Raw genomic sequence first — 15,928 nt, forward strand, 5'->3', positions numbered from 1 at the left:
TGAGGCCCCATGAAAACTATTTTCATTATTCTGGCCCCTACTTAAAAATGGTATTGTTATGAGTCCTTTGACTTTGTCCAGGGGAAAACAACTGATATTCTTCTCCTTCCTGCTGGTTTCACCCAGTCGGTGTTGTTAAGTCTGGCCTCTGTTCATGGAAAGCTTATTCTGAGATCAAGTATGAGACTCTCTAAATCAAGATCAAATAAATCAATAACTATGATGTGTTGAGCATGACCTATAGGTTTACAACTATGCTCGGAGCTGTAAGGCCCTGAAGGTAAAAGTAAGTCCTGGTCATTGGAATTTTATTAAAAAAAAAAAAAAAAAAGCAGAAGCCAGATGCTAATATTTCTGAAAATTTTAACTTTCAAAACAATCATCAAAAAACTCCCTTATCATTCAACTGTTGACCGGTATTGTCACAAATCCTTAAATTCCATGGAATTGCTTTCAATCAAACTACCGTGATGCTTCATGTCCTGATTTTAGTGAAGATCCCTGACTGTCAGCTTTGTTGGTTGGCTGGTTGGTCTCTCTGCACACAATGTTCCCATGTGTCAGGGCTGAGGAAAGTCTGTTATGATGTGGTTACACAAAATTAGACTGGACACCAACAATAAAGGTACTTCCTTTGTCAATAACTGAACTTAGGTTTATGTGCATTTATAAAGAAGACATTTTTGTGAGTTTAAGTTTATTAGAACGCTGAAATCAGGCAATTTTAATAGAATTTTTTATTTTAACAAATCAGATTTGCCTAAATCCTTCTAAATATCTATACCTTGAATAGAAACATAAATTAAAGAGTTAATTCCTGAGCACCTCACCCATTTCTTATTTTATTTTTTAAAATTTATTTATTTATTTTGAGAGAGAGCATGCATGTGAACAAGCAGGGGAGGAACAGAGGGAGAAAAGAGAGAGAGAGAGAGAGAGAGAGAGAGAATCCCAAGCAGGCTGACAGCAGGGAGCCTGATGCAGGATTTGATTCCGCGACCACGAGGTCATGACTTGAGCAGAAACCTAGAGTCAGAGGCCTCAACTGACTGAGCCACCCGGGTGCCCCTTTTATCACTTTAGATTTCTCCCATTCCTGAATCAATGGCTCTTTGATGCTTAACAATGAATAGAGCTCAGGGGCGCCTAGGTGGCAGTCAGTCAAGTGTTTGACTGTGGCTCAGGTCATGATCTCACGCTTCTGAGTTGAGCCCCATGTTGGGTTCAGCACTGACAGTATGGAGCCTGCTTGGCATTCTCTCTCTCTCCCCTTCTCCTTGACTCTCCCCTCCTCATGCTTTCTCTCTCTCTCTCTCAAAATAAATAAAATATTAAAAAAATAAATATAGCTCTGGGTCACATTGGTGGCTTAGGTGGTTAAGCTCACGTCTTGATCCTAGGATCTTGAGATCAAGGCCCACGTGGAGCCCTGCATGGATGGATCCCCCACTCCATCCCCACTTGCTCTCTCTCTCTCTCTTTCTCTCTCTCAAATAAAAAAATAAAGAAATACAGCTCTATCCTCGAGGCAATTTTTCATGGAATAAAATACATATTCTTTTTTTTGCCTTCCAATAAATACCACGTATATGTAACCTGAAATTTACAGAAGAAAAAAACTGAGTGTCATTTTATTGATAATTACTGCATTCTTTTTAAAAGAATCTATCACAGAAATCATAGGCAAAACTCCAACTTGTACTTTTACAAAAGAGAAGGGACATATTTATGAATCCAGGGAACAAAGTTTGACACTCTTGTGTAAACACCAGGGAAGTTCGGTCTTCCACATCCGTGTCCCCAGCTAACGATGCCGGTCAAAATCCATCTTCCATCACTTTTTCTTCGACAAGATAAAGGTCCACCCGAATCTCCCTACAGGAGAAGGTAATGTAAGTCTGAAGTACCTATGTCCCATGATCATCAATTTTGTCATTAATGTGTCTAATGGATTGTATTCAAAACTCTCATTTTGGAAGGTTTTCACTTTCCAATTATGACACAGTTTGGGGAAGAGTCAGGAAATAACGTGAAACTTCTAGTGTCATTTTGGAATTAGTCTCCCTAAAATCAAAATGCTGCATTTATTGTAAGAAACTTAAATCTTTAGGCCAAGAGTATCTTTAGAATATTCCGAAGGGCAGAGGCGGGCGGGGCGTCGGGGCAGCTCAGGCAGTTAAGCAGCTGACTCTTGATTTCGGCTCAGGTCATGCATCATGAAATGGAGGCCTGTGTTAGGCTCTTCTCTCTCTCCCTCTCCCTCTGCCCCTTCCCTGTTCTCTCTCAAAAATAAATAAATAAATAAATAAATAAATAAAAATTTTCTTGTAGCAGAAACAACTCTCACATACTCCAAAAAACAAGCCTCAATAATAGTAGAAATAGCAGCAGCAGTAGTAGTAGTACTAGTAGTAGTAATATAATAACGGCTAACATTTATTTAGCGTAAGCTCTGTGCCAAGCACTATGTTGGGTCATTTAGCCCCGACAGCAACTGTGTGTCATGGCTATCTTGGAAAGTGGACCTCTGCCTCTGGGCCGTGCAAAATCAGTGGTTGGCTGATGACAGAAGATGGAAAAGCCCTGTCTGGTTGGCCAGGCCCCACGGTCAGAGGCAACCTTAAGGATCACTGGCCCACAGCCACCACAGACAAATCACCCCCATATGAGAGTCCCTTCTGATATCTCACCTCCACAAAGCAAAGACTAAAAGAATTTAAAGTTTAAACATCATTCCTAGAGTATCCATCCTTTAAATTATAACGTCCGTCCGGGCTTAAGTTTTACAGTTTGGAGGACAGGTAAGTTGCAACTTAGCCAGAAGCAAAGATTAAAAAGCATTCTAAATTCACCCCTGAATCCCACCCCCTAATTCTAGCCCGGATTGGGTGAATTCTGACTAGTAGAGTAAGTGGGATGTTTTTATTTTTTTTATTTTTTATTTTAAAAATTTTTTTAAATATTTTATTCACTTCTGAGAGAGAGAGAGAGAGACAACGTGAGCAGGGAAGGGTCAGAGAGAGGGGGAGACACAGAATCTGAAGACAGGCTCCAGACTCTGAGCTAGCTGTCAGCACAGAGCCCGACTCGGGGCTCGAACCCACAAACTGTGAGATCATGACCTGAGTTGAAGTCGGACGCTTAACCGACTGAGCCACCCAGGTGCCCCCGGTTGTTTTTATTTTAATTGTCACCACATCAACTCTACTCAGTCTAATTTAACCTGTAAGCTCTGGAGAAATGTGGAACGGGACTATATAACTGAGTAGCTCCGGGAAGCAGCTGAGACACAGATTTGAATGGATTTATGTAAAGGATCTAGCACAGTGCTTGCCACAAAATAGGGGCTCAGGAGACAAAATTCATTATTTTAATAAGATGAGTGTTTGTGGCGTGATGGCCAACATTGTGGAAAGATGTAGGAATGGCTCCCACCGCCCCCTTCATCCTCTGACTCAGCTGTATGCCTTCTGGCAACCATATAGCTCCATATCTGTGTAGACTGGAATCTGAGACTTAGAGAAAAGTCTCTGTGAAGGTGAACTCCTACTTTACCCCTGTCGGGGGGCCTAACCAGAGGCAGACGAATGAGTGCCCTCTGTCACCTCTCTGCCACTCTTTCCCGTCCCCCAGCCTACGCATCAATGGAGCAAGTGAATTAAAACTCTGGCATCTGAGAAGGGAAACAGCCCTTAAGGACCCTAAAGCACCGCGAGCCATCCAGGGGGCGTGAGGGAGAGAGAGGGAGAGCTGCCTTGTTTTTTAGTTGTCGGTTGGTTATAAGACCATAAATCACAGCAGGGTGATAAATACTAATCTCATTTTCTCAATGTTGCAGCAAAATACAAAGGAACTAGAAAACTGAGTTTCACAGACCTAATTATTTCATCACCTTTCCCTGATCTTAGCCAACAAGATTATAATTAATATCTGAATTAAGGGAAATACCTGCCCTAGTTCTTTCCCCGTGTTGTCTAAGTGAAACGTGAAAGTGTTTCTGGAAAGTGCAACAGCCTAGGCACCGGGAAGGCAAGACGGCTTACCCTGCACGCATCTCTCTTGCCCGACAGGACCCCCGCGCAGAGCATCCGTGAAGTGATGATCCCATAGGTGGAAACACAGAGGGTTTGCTCAATGAGCTCCACCTCTGCTTGCTGCAAAACTGGGGAGCCTTTATTGTCTGGAAAACACAGTGGAAGTGGAATTCATGGTGGTGATTACACTTATCCAGGGTTTTATGACACCATTTAACTCACATTATCTCCTTTTATCCTCATGGTGATTTTTTACCCTGTAAATTGCTTTATCGTCCCTATTTTGCTGAGGAAGAAATAGAGGGACTGGGCCACTGGCGCACAGCGAGGAGGTAACAGGGCAGGATTCTGACCCAAGGTCTGACTCAATCACCTGCGTCCCTGAGCCATGTACTTCCGGCTTTCGGTGGGACTATGAGTCATAGCAGTTACTATACCTGTGGGTCGAGAGGCCCACCCTGTAAGTGGACCAACATAAACTGATATGTGGGAGACTTCTGGGAACCATAAAAACACATCTGTTTGTCTATAGCCCTTTCACTTCCTTTTTTAACCTGTTGGGGTAAGATGATTCAGAAAAATAAACACGCGCACACTCATGCTTTTAAAGGAAATGTCTCACGATAAACTGGTTGAATAGACTCTTCCCTCCTGCGATACAGAATAATGTAGTTAAAGCCCTGAGCACAGTCCTAATAGATTATAGGTGTTCGAGCCCAGCTTAGCTGCCCTCCCTCATTAGGACCCTGAGACCCCAGCAGGCTACTGTGACCGCATTAACTAAACAACGGCAGTGAGGCCTTGAGAAGCTGCCCACGATGCATCTTTGGACATTTGCCCACAATGTCAAGACAAGGCCAAGGGTAAGATTCAAGATTTGGCAATGGCTGCAGAGGAATCGGATGCACGGGAGCTGAGGGAAAGCATTAACCCTAACCTCTGAGGAGGTACATACAAACTGTGGCTTATTCCCCTTGCTACGCAGTCAGAATCAACCATGAATCCTAGGCCATGAAAAATGAAAAACCTTGGCCAGAGCAGATGTAGGGACATCCCTACGAGCCTGAACTTTCTGCATAATAATAAAGATGTCTCCTCTGGTGAAGGAATTGTAAAGAGGCGTCCCCTCTGGGTGGACAGATTCTAGGCTGATGTGACCCTCAGGACTGAACGTGCCATCTGGGGAGCTGACGCAGGCTGGTTCTCAGCCCTGACTCTCATTCCCCTGGGCACACTTACCCTTGCGAAGGACATACTTGCATAGTTCTCAAGACAGCAGCCTGAGTTGACACAATAGCGTGGGGGAGGTGTGGGTGTGGGTGTCCTCTTCTTTAAGAAAAGGAGTCACTGCTTTGGATGAAAGGGAACCTCAAAGTAAAGAGGAACTGCTCTTCTATCATGGAAAACCTAGCAAACCCCTCAAAGTTTGAAAAGGGCCCATGTTATCTATCCAATCTTGCCTGGCTCATAGACCGTTCCCCTTACGAGGTGGGTCTTGCTTCTTTTAGGGGTAAGGGAAGAACATCACCAAACAGGAATAGTAACACCTTCCTCCATTCTACTTCTCAGAATCATCAGGAGGCTCGAATGAGACCATATACAAAAACTTTCTCTGTGGGGCACCTGGGTGGCTCAGTCGGTTAAGTATTTGACTCTTGATCTCGGCTCAGGTCATGATCTCATGGTTCGTGGGTTCGAGCCCCACATCGGGGTCTGCTGAGCTCATGGTGAGGAGCCTGCTTGGGATTCTGTCTCTCCTCTCTGCCTTTCACCTGCTTGTGCTCTCTCTTAAAATAAATAAACTTTATATATATTTATATATATATATAACTCTCTGTGAACCCCATAGCATTACATCAGCAAAAGTTGGTATTATCTGGAAGGAGAGGGTATGACCATTCATTCATACACATACCTGCTTCGTGCCTTCGGCCCCAGCCAGTTACCCAGCACTTCTCTCCACCGCGCACTTTCTGGCCAGCGGGAGGAATGCATATTGGCTGAATGAGCTGTTTCAGGGTCTCGGGCCAGGCCGTACTGAGCTGTAGCAGAGCGATATCATAGTCGAAGGTCTGACTATTATAGTACTCATGGACCACGATTCTCTTCACCGCGGAGACAAACTTGGCATTCCCCTGCACATACATCCCGAGGTGAGCAGTCCATGGCGTGGGGTCTGACAGCCTGGTGGAAAAGGAACGGAGCACGAAGTCAGTGGCTTCAAGGGCCACACATGGTTTGGATAGAAGCCATCTGCAGACAGATGAAGGCGACCTTTCAGTTCCTGTCATAGTCCCTGGCTCTGTCCACTGACAGGGTGAAGAGCACACCTTTTTCTGAGCCTCCCTTGTCTCCTGGTAAAACCAGAGATGAAGTAAGATGTGATAGGGCTGGTGCATGGCCTCTGTGTTCCCGACAATCCCCTCACCCATCCTAAGGAACTGCTGGAATTTCTGTGGCCCCCGATAGCTGGACAAGAATGTGAGTGGCTGGAATTACGTTGTGACATTTTTCCTCTTTCGTGCTGACAAAGGCAGCTGATGGGGACAGACGGGGCCAGTAAGACAGCAGTCTGGGTATCTTTTTGCCAAATTCCGATGATATGAATTCCAAGATAGTTTAGAAATCAAAGTGCTATAAGCAGGAATTTAATGACATTCCTTCTTGTCATCTGCCAGAAAACTTAAAGGTCATGGCTCTAACTGCTCAAGCATGACGATTCACAAGGGCCCCACTCTTTGTCAATCCTTCCAGAATTCTAATTCTGAACAAACTCACCTGCACTTACCTTAAGATACCTTCATGGCTGATGAGGGGGAGACAAGAGAGAAGAGGGTTATTGTGTAGGATGACTTATACTGTCACTACCGGAATCACTGCTATGTATTGGCTCAATGGAATCTTTTTCTGCATGGGGACCATTGCGTATGCTGACTACAGGGCAGTATTAATAAACTCCTGTCGTATACTGTATTTAATGTAACTGGCAGTAAGGCAGTAGAGGAAAGGGTCTCCATCTGCAGGCAGCCTGACCTAGAACGAAGCAGAGCATTCCTAAGCTTTCTCTTGAATGGAAAAGCAAAGGACTGTCCATAGGTGCTTTGACGTGACAAAAAATACACTAGTGCCAGTTGTGGGCGCCTTCCAATGTTCCGAAAAATCACTGATTTCTGCCAAACACCTTGGCCTGAGACAGAGCATCCGAGCATGGGAGATGATTACCCACAATCCCGCAGAGAAAGAAGGAGAGAGAGAAAAACCATTGGCTCAGTTGTGATCATGTGATGTTTGGCATCATATACTACTCACTACTCGTATTGCAAGACATCGCTCACTTATCAAGTTAAAATTTATTAGAAGGCCACCTGGGTGGTTCAGTCGGTTAAGTTCCCAACTTCATCTCAGGTCATGGTCTCAAGGTTCATGAGTTCCAGCTCCGCATCACACTGTGTGCTGACAGCTCACAGCCTGGAGTCTGCTCTGGATTCTGTCTCCCTCTCTCTGTCCCTCCCCAGCTCACACTCTGTCTCTCTCAAAAATGAACAAACATTAAGAATTTCTTTTTAAATAAACACCAAAAAATTTTTAATGGCAAATTTAAAAAAATTATTAGAAATGTTTTCCCATCTTGCAGAACACCTGCAGAACAAGTTACTCACAGTCCAAGATTTTACTGTATTTGATCTTCATCTCATTTTGGCACAGAGCCCCTAAACCCTTGGAGTTTCCTAAGTGAATAGAGTCACAAAGCTGTCTTTTGTTCCATTGTTATGTTAATGAGTAACTTTTGGACCCCACCTAAGGCTGGGAGCTGGGTGCCAGGAAAACCAACGCTGTGATTGGAGGGTTGGAACTTCCAGTCCCACTCAGTGACCTCTGAGGAGCGGGGAGGGAGGGCTGGAGGTTGAATCCATCGCCAATGGCCAATGGTGTAGTCAATCATGCCTTTGTAATGAAGCCTGTATAAACACCCAGAAGGATAGGGTTCAGAGAGCTTCTGGGTTGGAAGACACGTGGAGATTCAGGGAGAGCGGTGCACCTGGAGCACCATGAAAGCTTCTCGCCCTTTCCCTAAACATTGCCCTGTGTGTCTCTTCCATCTGCTTGTTCCTGAGTTATACCCTTTTACAATAAACCAGTGATCTAGAAAGTAAAATGTTCCTCTGAGTTCTATGAATTGCTCAAGCAAATCAATCAAGCCAAGCAACGGATGGTTGGAACCTCCTGTCTATAGCCAGTGGGCCAGAAGTACTGGTAACAACCTGGACTCACCCCTGCTGAAGTAGGGGAGGAGGGAGTCTTCCTGGTCTTAACCGGTTTAATCTGACCCTATCAGGTAGACTGTAAGACGCTCAGCTGGTGTCACAGAATTGCTTGGTGGTGTGAGAACCCTCCCGCCAATACCACATTGGAAATTGGGTGCAGAATCATTGCTGTTCCAGTCTAAATAGAAGTCCAGCGACCATGCCCCATGTGGAGCGACCATGCTCCACACGCACGCGCGCGCGCGCGCGCACACACACACACACACACACACACACCATTTGAATTGATGAGATGTCTCCAGCGGCAGCTTCCTTCCACAGCTTCACAGATGTGTGGTCTGTGATGAGAGGCGCCATCACAGAGTACGAACTGAGATGTCCTACCTGTTTCCATGGAAACAGTGGGCCGCAGAAAGAAGCCACTCCCTGGAGATGACCGAGGCTCCGCAGTAGGCAGATCCCACAAAGTGGAGGCTGACTTGCCAAGGCCAGCCCCCTTCCTGGGTGTCAGTTCCTCCAATGATGCGGCGGAGGGTGGAGGAACTCCTGCTGCAGCCTTGAGGAAAGGAAGGACCATATGATTTAAAAGCACACTTGTAAGAAAAACCGGAAATTAAGTCAGGTGTAGCGCTACATCGGGAACTGACGTAACCAGGCAAGCAATTTAAAACCTCTTGCTTATCTAGAGAAAAGGCACCAATAAACCACTCCCTCCTCCTGAAAACTGGCCAGGAGAGAGAGTCTCCATTTAATAAATCACATGACAGGAGGAGGGGACTTGTTAGCAACAGCTGCCCTGATATGAACAGTAGCCGTGAGGCTTAGATTATTAGAGAGGAAAAGGTTAGTTCAAAAGGCAATAGGATTTGAGAATGTCTTTAGAGCCATGCTGATTTGAAAGGAAGGCTTTGGGAGAGAATTTCTAAGTCCAAGACAAATGAAAACCTGCTAAGGAAAACTAGTGATCAGAGCAATTATTTTCCAGTGTAAATAGTATCGATAACTATGCATCATTAACATGCTGCTGCCTGGGCAATTAGGAACCACATAGGGCAGATTACAGTCCTTGGGTCATAGCTGAAGAAAGAAGCAGCACTTGGCATTGATCATAACATAAGGCCTAAGTAACAGTCATCTGCTGTGTTCCCATATCTATTTCTTTTCTAATGGATTTTTTTTTTAATTTAGGAACTTCTCCCTTGATTAGAATTCTTAGAATGTGAGAGTTCTCATTATTAACATCTGGTGCTTTAATGCTTATTATCAGAAAGCAGATAGAATCCACTCTAGAACTGTTTTTAGTTTGTTTGTTTATTTATTTATTTATTTATTTAGAGCATGAGAGAGAGCATGTGCGAGCAGGGCAGGGGCGGGGGGTGGGATGGGGGAGAGAGAGGTGGCCGGGAGAATCCCAAGCAGGCTATGTGCTGTCTGCACAGAGCCTGATGTGGGGCTCGATCCCACAAACTGTGAGATCATGACCTAAGCCAAAATCCAGAGTCCGAGGCTTAACCAACCTAACCACCTAGGCACCCCCAGAGTTTTTAATTTTGAGAAACCATTTCAGATGCAGTTCACCAATATTTACTATTCTCCCCCGAACCCATTTCAACTTTTGCCGGGGCGATTTACACCAAGAAGGGAATGCAAATGGAAAACTGGTGAACTGAGGAAGGAATATGGGGAGTCAGAAGGAACATGTTTCTACTCACTGCAGCCTTGTTCGTCGCTTCCGTCTGGGCAATCCACTGTCCCATCACATTGTGCATTTTGTTTCCTAAAGCAAATATCATTGCCACACTTAAAAGTTCTGCTGTTACATGGAATGCCTAAAAATGAACAGAAAAGGGAAGAAGTTTTTCCTGCCCAGAAACAGACTCGAGTGAATGACGCTCGGCTTCATCCCGCGAGGACGGTGCAGCCATGACAGAGGTATTTGCTGCTCTAGAAAACCTGGCAGAGGGTGATGGGGCAACCCTGGCCGAGACCAGGCCCCTCACCTCCGTGGAGTAAGGCAGGCGCACCTGTTAACAAGCAATCCGATGGCCTCTCCTTTCTTCCACTAGAGGTGAGATGCAAAGCAGTTGGCTGTATCGGTAGCTTTAGGCCATGGCGTCTTTGCTATTAATTATTTTGTCTTGTTCTCCAAGAAAAGTTTGAGTACCAATCAATACCATATTCAATCCCTTTCTACCAGCAGGGGGAAAGTGGGCGACTCTGTGACTCACAGCACATTTGCTCACACCTCTCGTGATAGGTGTTTCTGCAGGGGCTAGAATACAGCGTGTCCCATCATGGTGTCTGGCAAGTCCCACCACCACATCCTCAGCATCTGTTAGTCTCGAGCAGCACTAAAAGCAAGTAAGCAGGGCATCTGGGCGGCTCAGTCGGTTGAGCATCCGACTTCGGCTCAGGTCATGACCTCAAGGTTTGTGAGTTTGAGCCCCACATCAGGCTCTGTGCTGACAGCTCAGAGCCTGGACCCTTCTTCAGATTCTGTGTGTGTCTCTCTCTCTCTGCCCCTCCCCCACTTGCACTCTGTCTCTCTCTCTCTAAAATATAATATGACATTAAACAATATTTTTTAAGTTAAAAAAAAGAAAAAAGCAAGTAAGCAATGAAAATCTTCCCATACCCACATGGACCCATACACACACAGCACACACACCCAACCCCGGTTAGTGGGACCAACTGTCCCCTTTTGCCTGGGGCCAGGAGGACTCCCCAGGAACAGGGGAGGTCCTGGGAAAACCAGGGCAAGTCAGTTGCCTGAACCCCGCGGAGGTATTCCAGTTCCGACTTAGAAGGGTGTACAGGAAACACATCAGAGGGCAGAGGACGCTCCCTCACTTTGAGTGCAGTTCTGCTCATCCTGACCATCCTCACAGTCCCTGAAGCCGTCACAGACCAGAGGGCCAGGCTGCCTGAAGGAGCTGGCGTTGCAGGCGGGGTGAAGAGTCGCTAGAATGAGAACAGACAGAAAGCTCACGAGCCTGACACCTCAGCGGGCCTCTGAGCCCCAGCAGCGCCCCTCCGACGCGGCGAATGGCTCAGATGACTGACATAAAACACAAGTGTGTTTTCCTCAAAACTGACACCTTCATGAGAAAAGCAGAGGTTGTGACGTTATCATTCCTAGTGCTTTGCGTCTCTCAGGTCAGGTTTTTGCTTTCACATAAGTGTGTTACACTCTGCCAGTTTGTTTCCCTAATTACAATTAAATGCCTCATGAGATTTTCTTTGAAAGACGACAAAAGTCATAAGCTGTTACTTAAATTAAACTTGTCTACCTTTCTAAAGAAAATGAGAGTATCCTTAAATTGAGGGGTTTTGTTTTATTCATCTCTGCACCTCAAGTCTCTGACTACAAAGTAGGTGCTCATTAAAGGTTTGTTACCTACATTAATAAATGTGAGCTCTTGAAAGACAACAGGCTCATAGTCTGTGTGTCTGGAAACCTCTTGCTAAAATCACTTTGCCCTGGGGCATCTGTGTGGCTCAGTCGGTGGAGCATCCGACTCTTGATTTCCGCTCAGGTCATGACGGGTCATGGGATCAAGCCCTGTGTTGGGGTCCATACTGAGCGTGAAGTCTGCTTAAGATCCTCTCTCTTTCTCTCTCTCTCTCTCTCTCTCTCCTCCCTCTCCCCAGCTCATGCTCTTCTCAATCTAAAATTTAAAAAAAAAAAAAAGATTTTGCCCTGAGCCATCCATTTCCTGAATTAGAAAACCGCATTGTCAATCTATCATAATCATTCTTCTTTGGAATATTTTCATGAATTGCCTTTGGGCAAGTGACAGGCACAGTTATATTAGCAAGCACTCTTTGAAGGCTGTCTATGATTCCTAGACGTTTCTGGTTTTGTGAAAAGTGATCATTTTTGTTATCTGCTCCCTTTTTTCAGCCACATCTCTTGTTGGGGGCCGGGGGTAACAAACAGAGGATATTGCTACCCTGAAATAGCTCACTGAGCTTCCGGGAGTACCTAGCTGACTCCTAGAGAATGGTTTCCAAAATGGCACAATGATAAATACTCATTGTGATTATTGTGATCATCACATGTGATAAATGATTACCCAAAACAGTCCTTCTGATAAAGTAACAATAATCACTTTTGTTTGGAGCATCATAGCAGGAAACTATAATAATATAAAAAATACCAGCAACCTCAATCAGTATATAGTGGCCAGTATTTATTTTCTTAAGCAACAGAAAACCCTGTAGATTGGAAAGGTCAATTAACCATATGTTACGAGACTTTTATTTCGTTTTGTCAAAAACAAAATACAGGGGCAGAACCATGGGTTATTTTTCATGAATATACTTTTTTCAGTTAGTTATATGAACTGTAACATTTCTCCAAGAATATGAAAGAAATTAAATAGCTTCACCATCACAATGGTCCTTAGGAGAAAGAGTTGCCAGTGGTGTCATATGGTCTGGTGAACTTTATCCTCCCCATATTACTCCTTGAAACTGGAGGTAGAGTCAAGAATGATGTGCAAATTGGGGCACCTGGGTGGCTTAGTCGGTTAAGCGTCCGACTTTCACTTAGGTCATGATCTCGCGGTTCATGGGTTGGAGCCCTGCGTCGGGCTCTGTGTTGACTGCCAGCTCAGAGCCTGGAGCCTATTTCAGAGTCTGTATCTCCCTCTCTCCCTGACCCTCCCCTGCTCATGCTGTCTCTCTCTCTCTCTCTCCTAGAAATAAATAAAAATATTAAAAAAAAAAAGAATGATGTGCAAATAGTAATGAAAAACCAAGAAAGAGAATCTCTGTCCAAAATAAGAATATCCAACACCCTATCTCTTAGTCATTGCAGATGTAATGCTGATGCAAACTGTACTGGTAATTATGTTAATAATAATCCTTTCATTCACAACAACTATGCTCCATAAATCAACACGTTCAAAGAGTTTACTTCTCTGCAGATTCTGAGCTTCTCTCTAGATAAAAGATCTGTCCTTTAAAATAGGATTGTTAGTTTCAGATTGTGTTTGATTAAATTATTGGCCACAGATTCTCACTCCCTGTGGTAATATTGTACACCCCCAATCCTTGCCATGACCCCAAAGTGTGCAGTGTAAACATGCACATACACATACACATGTAAACATGCCTGACCCTTGACTATGGCCTTAGCTATATGACTCACTTTGATGGACTATAACGTAAGTGAAGGCGTGCCAATTCCAAGCCCAGACCCTAAGAAGAGCCATGTGATTTTGCTCCCCCCTCCTTTACCTCTACCCTGCCATGGCTAGCCCAGAAGTTCAATGAGGAAAAGAGCCATGGGGGGGTAGGCCTGACCTACCTGGAAAGAACCAAGTTTATGAGGACCTGTTGCTTAATGCACAGCCACCCACCTGAGCCCAGGTAGACGTGTCATATCTTATACAACCCTTGGATGTATGGCCCAGAATAAATGATTGCTGTAAGCGACTGAGGTTTATGGTTGCTTGTTATGCAGCAATAGATAACAGCTACAAAGACCCATGATATATGCCAATAGACTCAGTGGCCCAGAAAAGCTATTTCTTCCTAAGAAAGCCATCATAAAACTTGAATACCCACCACAGAAAAGCTCATCACTTTCATCAAAGCAGTCATTTACTCCATCACATCGCTGGGCCTGAGGGACACAGAAACCAGAGGAGCATCTAAAAGATCCAACAGGACAGGCTAGAGATGATAAAACACAGAAAATCTTGTGTGAGTCCCTAAAAGTCGCCAGACCACATTAACAAAGACCAATGACGTGTCAGGTGGTTAAGGAATCGGCAATGTAGCCATAGTAATTACACAATTTCTCTATCCGATCAAGCTGTAGTGGTAACTGAAGGACAAAAAAGGTGAATTTAGGAGAGCAAGGAGAGTAAACTAATGCACCAGAAGCTCTGAGTCAACATTGCATCCACGTCACATGTACAATCAAACTTCTACTACCTCCACCGTCAACTCAGCAATCCGGCTTTGTCATTGACTTGGAGAAAGCGAAAGCCAGAAGATACTTTAGAGTCCAGCATGCTTAACGTGCAGGCTTTTAGACTCCCCAGGGAGTTATAAATCGCCTTCTGGTGTCTCTGAATCCCATATGATCAGACGCATTATTCTGAGGAATCTGCTCTGAATTCCATTATCAAGTGACCTCTGTCCTCAAATATATTAGTAACCACTGATCTTAGACACTTGGACCTGCAGATATTAGTGGCTGGCCTCAAAACTCAGGACTCCTGCCTTCTGCCTCCCCGTCCACTTCAACCAGGCCACTCACCAAAGATGCATTCCCTGCCTGATCTTAAATTGTAAATCCTGGCTTATAGCTAAATATATTAGAAATACTAAACCCTTCTTCACTGCCTTGGTCTGAATGTCTGTGGTCCCCACAAATTCATATGTTGATATCCCAGTGTCCATTGTGATGATATTAGGAAACAGGGCCTCAGGGAGGCAATTAAGTGTTGAAGGCAGAGGCCTCATGCATAAGATTAATGCCTTTATAAAAGAGGCCCCGCGGAGCTCCCTCACCCTCTTCCACACTTGAGGATACAAGTCTGTGACCCAAAGAGAGCCTTCGCCTGACCATGCTGGCATCCTGATCTCAGATTTCCAGCCTCCAGAACTGTAAGAAATAAGTTTCTGTGTTTTATAAGCTATCCAGTCTGTGGTAGAGTAGCCTGGATTGACGAAGACACTCCCCGTGTGCAAAATAATGAGGGAAAATGCATGGTCAGATCGACCACTATCTCACTGGCACAGGATGGACAGTTTCTAGAAAATATTCATGGTTTGGGGAGCCTGGGTGGCTGAGTCAGTTAAGCATCCAACTTTGGCTCAGGTCATGATCTCACAGTCCATGGGTTTGAGTCCTGCGTAGGGTTTCGTGCTTATGACTCAGAGCCTGGAGCCTGCTTCAGATTCTGTCTCTCTCTCTCCCCTACTCATGCTCTGTCTCTCAAAAATAAATAAATGTTTAAAAAAATTAAAAAAATATTCATAGTTTGAGGAAACAATTAAAAGTAAGAAGGCTCATGGGGCACCGGGGTATCTCAATGGGTTAAATGCCCGACTTGAGCGCAGGTCATGATCTTGCAGTTCACAGGTTTGAGCCCTGTGTGCTGACAGCTCAGAGCCTGGAGCCTGTGTCAGATTCTGTCCCTCTCTCTGCCCCTTCCCCACNAGTTTGAGCCCTGTGTGCTAACAGCTCAGAGCCTGGATCCTCTGTCAGATTCTGTCCCTCTCTCTGCCCCTTCCCCACTCATGCTCTCTCTCTCTCTCTGTCAAAAATAAATGAACACTAAAAGTTTTAAACAGAAACAATGACTCACTATTTACTATATTCTTGCTGAAAATTGCAGTATTCTGATATTCAGAAGTGTAACGTACATTGGCGAAGAAGCAAGGTTCTAAATGAGCTTTCTGTCAGTCTTGTCCTCATGGTCACCTAAATGGTTAGCCCTTACTTGTCTCCTTTTAAAATGGGTGGAGAATTTCCCGAGTCAGTATCTACACTCTCCAGCTCTAAAGACTTCCCTCAAACACTGCTGTTCTTACTGACCACTTCCTGGCCAGTGTTCCCATGGTTTTCGGTGTGAAGTGCAACAATTTGAGGGCTGATGTTTGAACTCT

General features: G+C 44.8%; 1 protein-coding gene across 2 annotated transcripts in view; it reads right to left on the reverse strand.

Moving 5' to 3' along the window:
• Nucleotides 1–877: 877 nt before the first annotated feature.
• TMPRSS7 (transmembrane serine protease 7) overlaps nucleotides 878–15,928 on the reverse strand; it is a 42,891-nt gene continuing 27,840 nt past the window's right edge. For both annotated transcript variants that reach the window (XM_077771818.1, XM_077771819.1), the window contains 7 exons: nucleotides 13,874–13,981; nucleotides 11,150–11,260; nucleotides 10,012–10,128; nucleotides 8,684–8,855; nucleotides 5,950–6,218; nucleotides 4,044–4,180; nucleotides 878–1,875 (listed from right to left, as the gene is read on the reverse strand). In XM_077771818.1, coding sequence (XP_077627944.1) covers nucleotides 1,705–1,875; nucleotides 4,044–4,180; nucleotides 5,950–6,218; nucleotides 8,684–8,855; nucleotides 10,012–10,128; nucleotides 11,150–11,260; nucleotides 13,874–13,981 — 1,085 coding nt within the window. In that variant the 3' untranslated portion in view covers nucleotides 878–1,704. The remainder of the gene's footprint in view (nucleotides 1,876–4,043; nucleotides 4,181–5,949; nucleotides 6,219–8,683; nucleotides 8,856–10,011; nucleotides 10,129–11,149; nucleotides 11,261–13,873; nucleotides 13,982–15,928) is intronic.

The sequence above is a fragment of the Crocuta crocuta genome, unplaced genomic scaffold (genome assembly GCF_008692635.1).
Source record: "Crocuta crocuta isolate KB4526 unplaced genomic scaffold, BGI_CrCroc_1.0 scaffold56, whole genome shotgun sequence".
In the NCBI taxonomy this organism is placed as follows: Eukaryota; Metazoa; Chordata; class Mammalia; order Carnivora; family Hyaenidae; genus Crocuta; species Crocuta crocuta.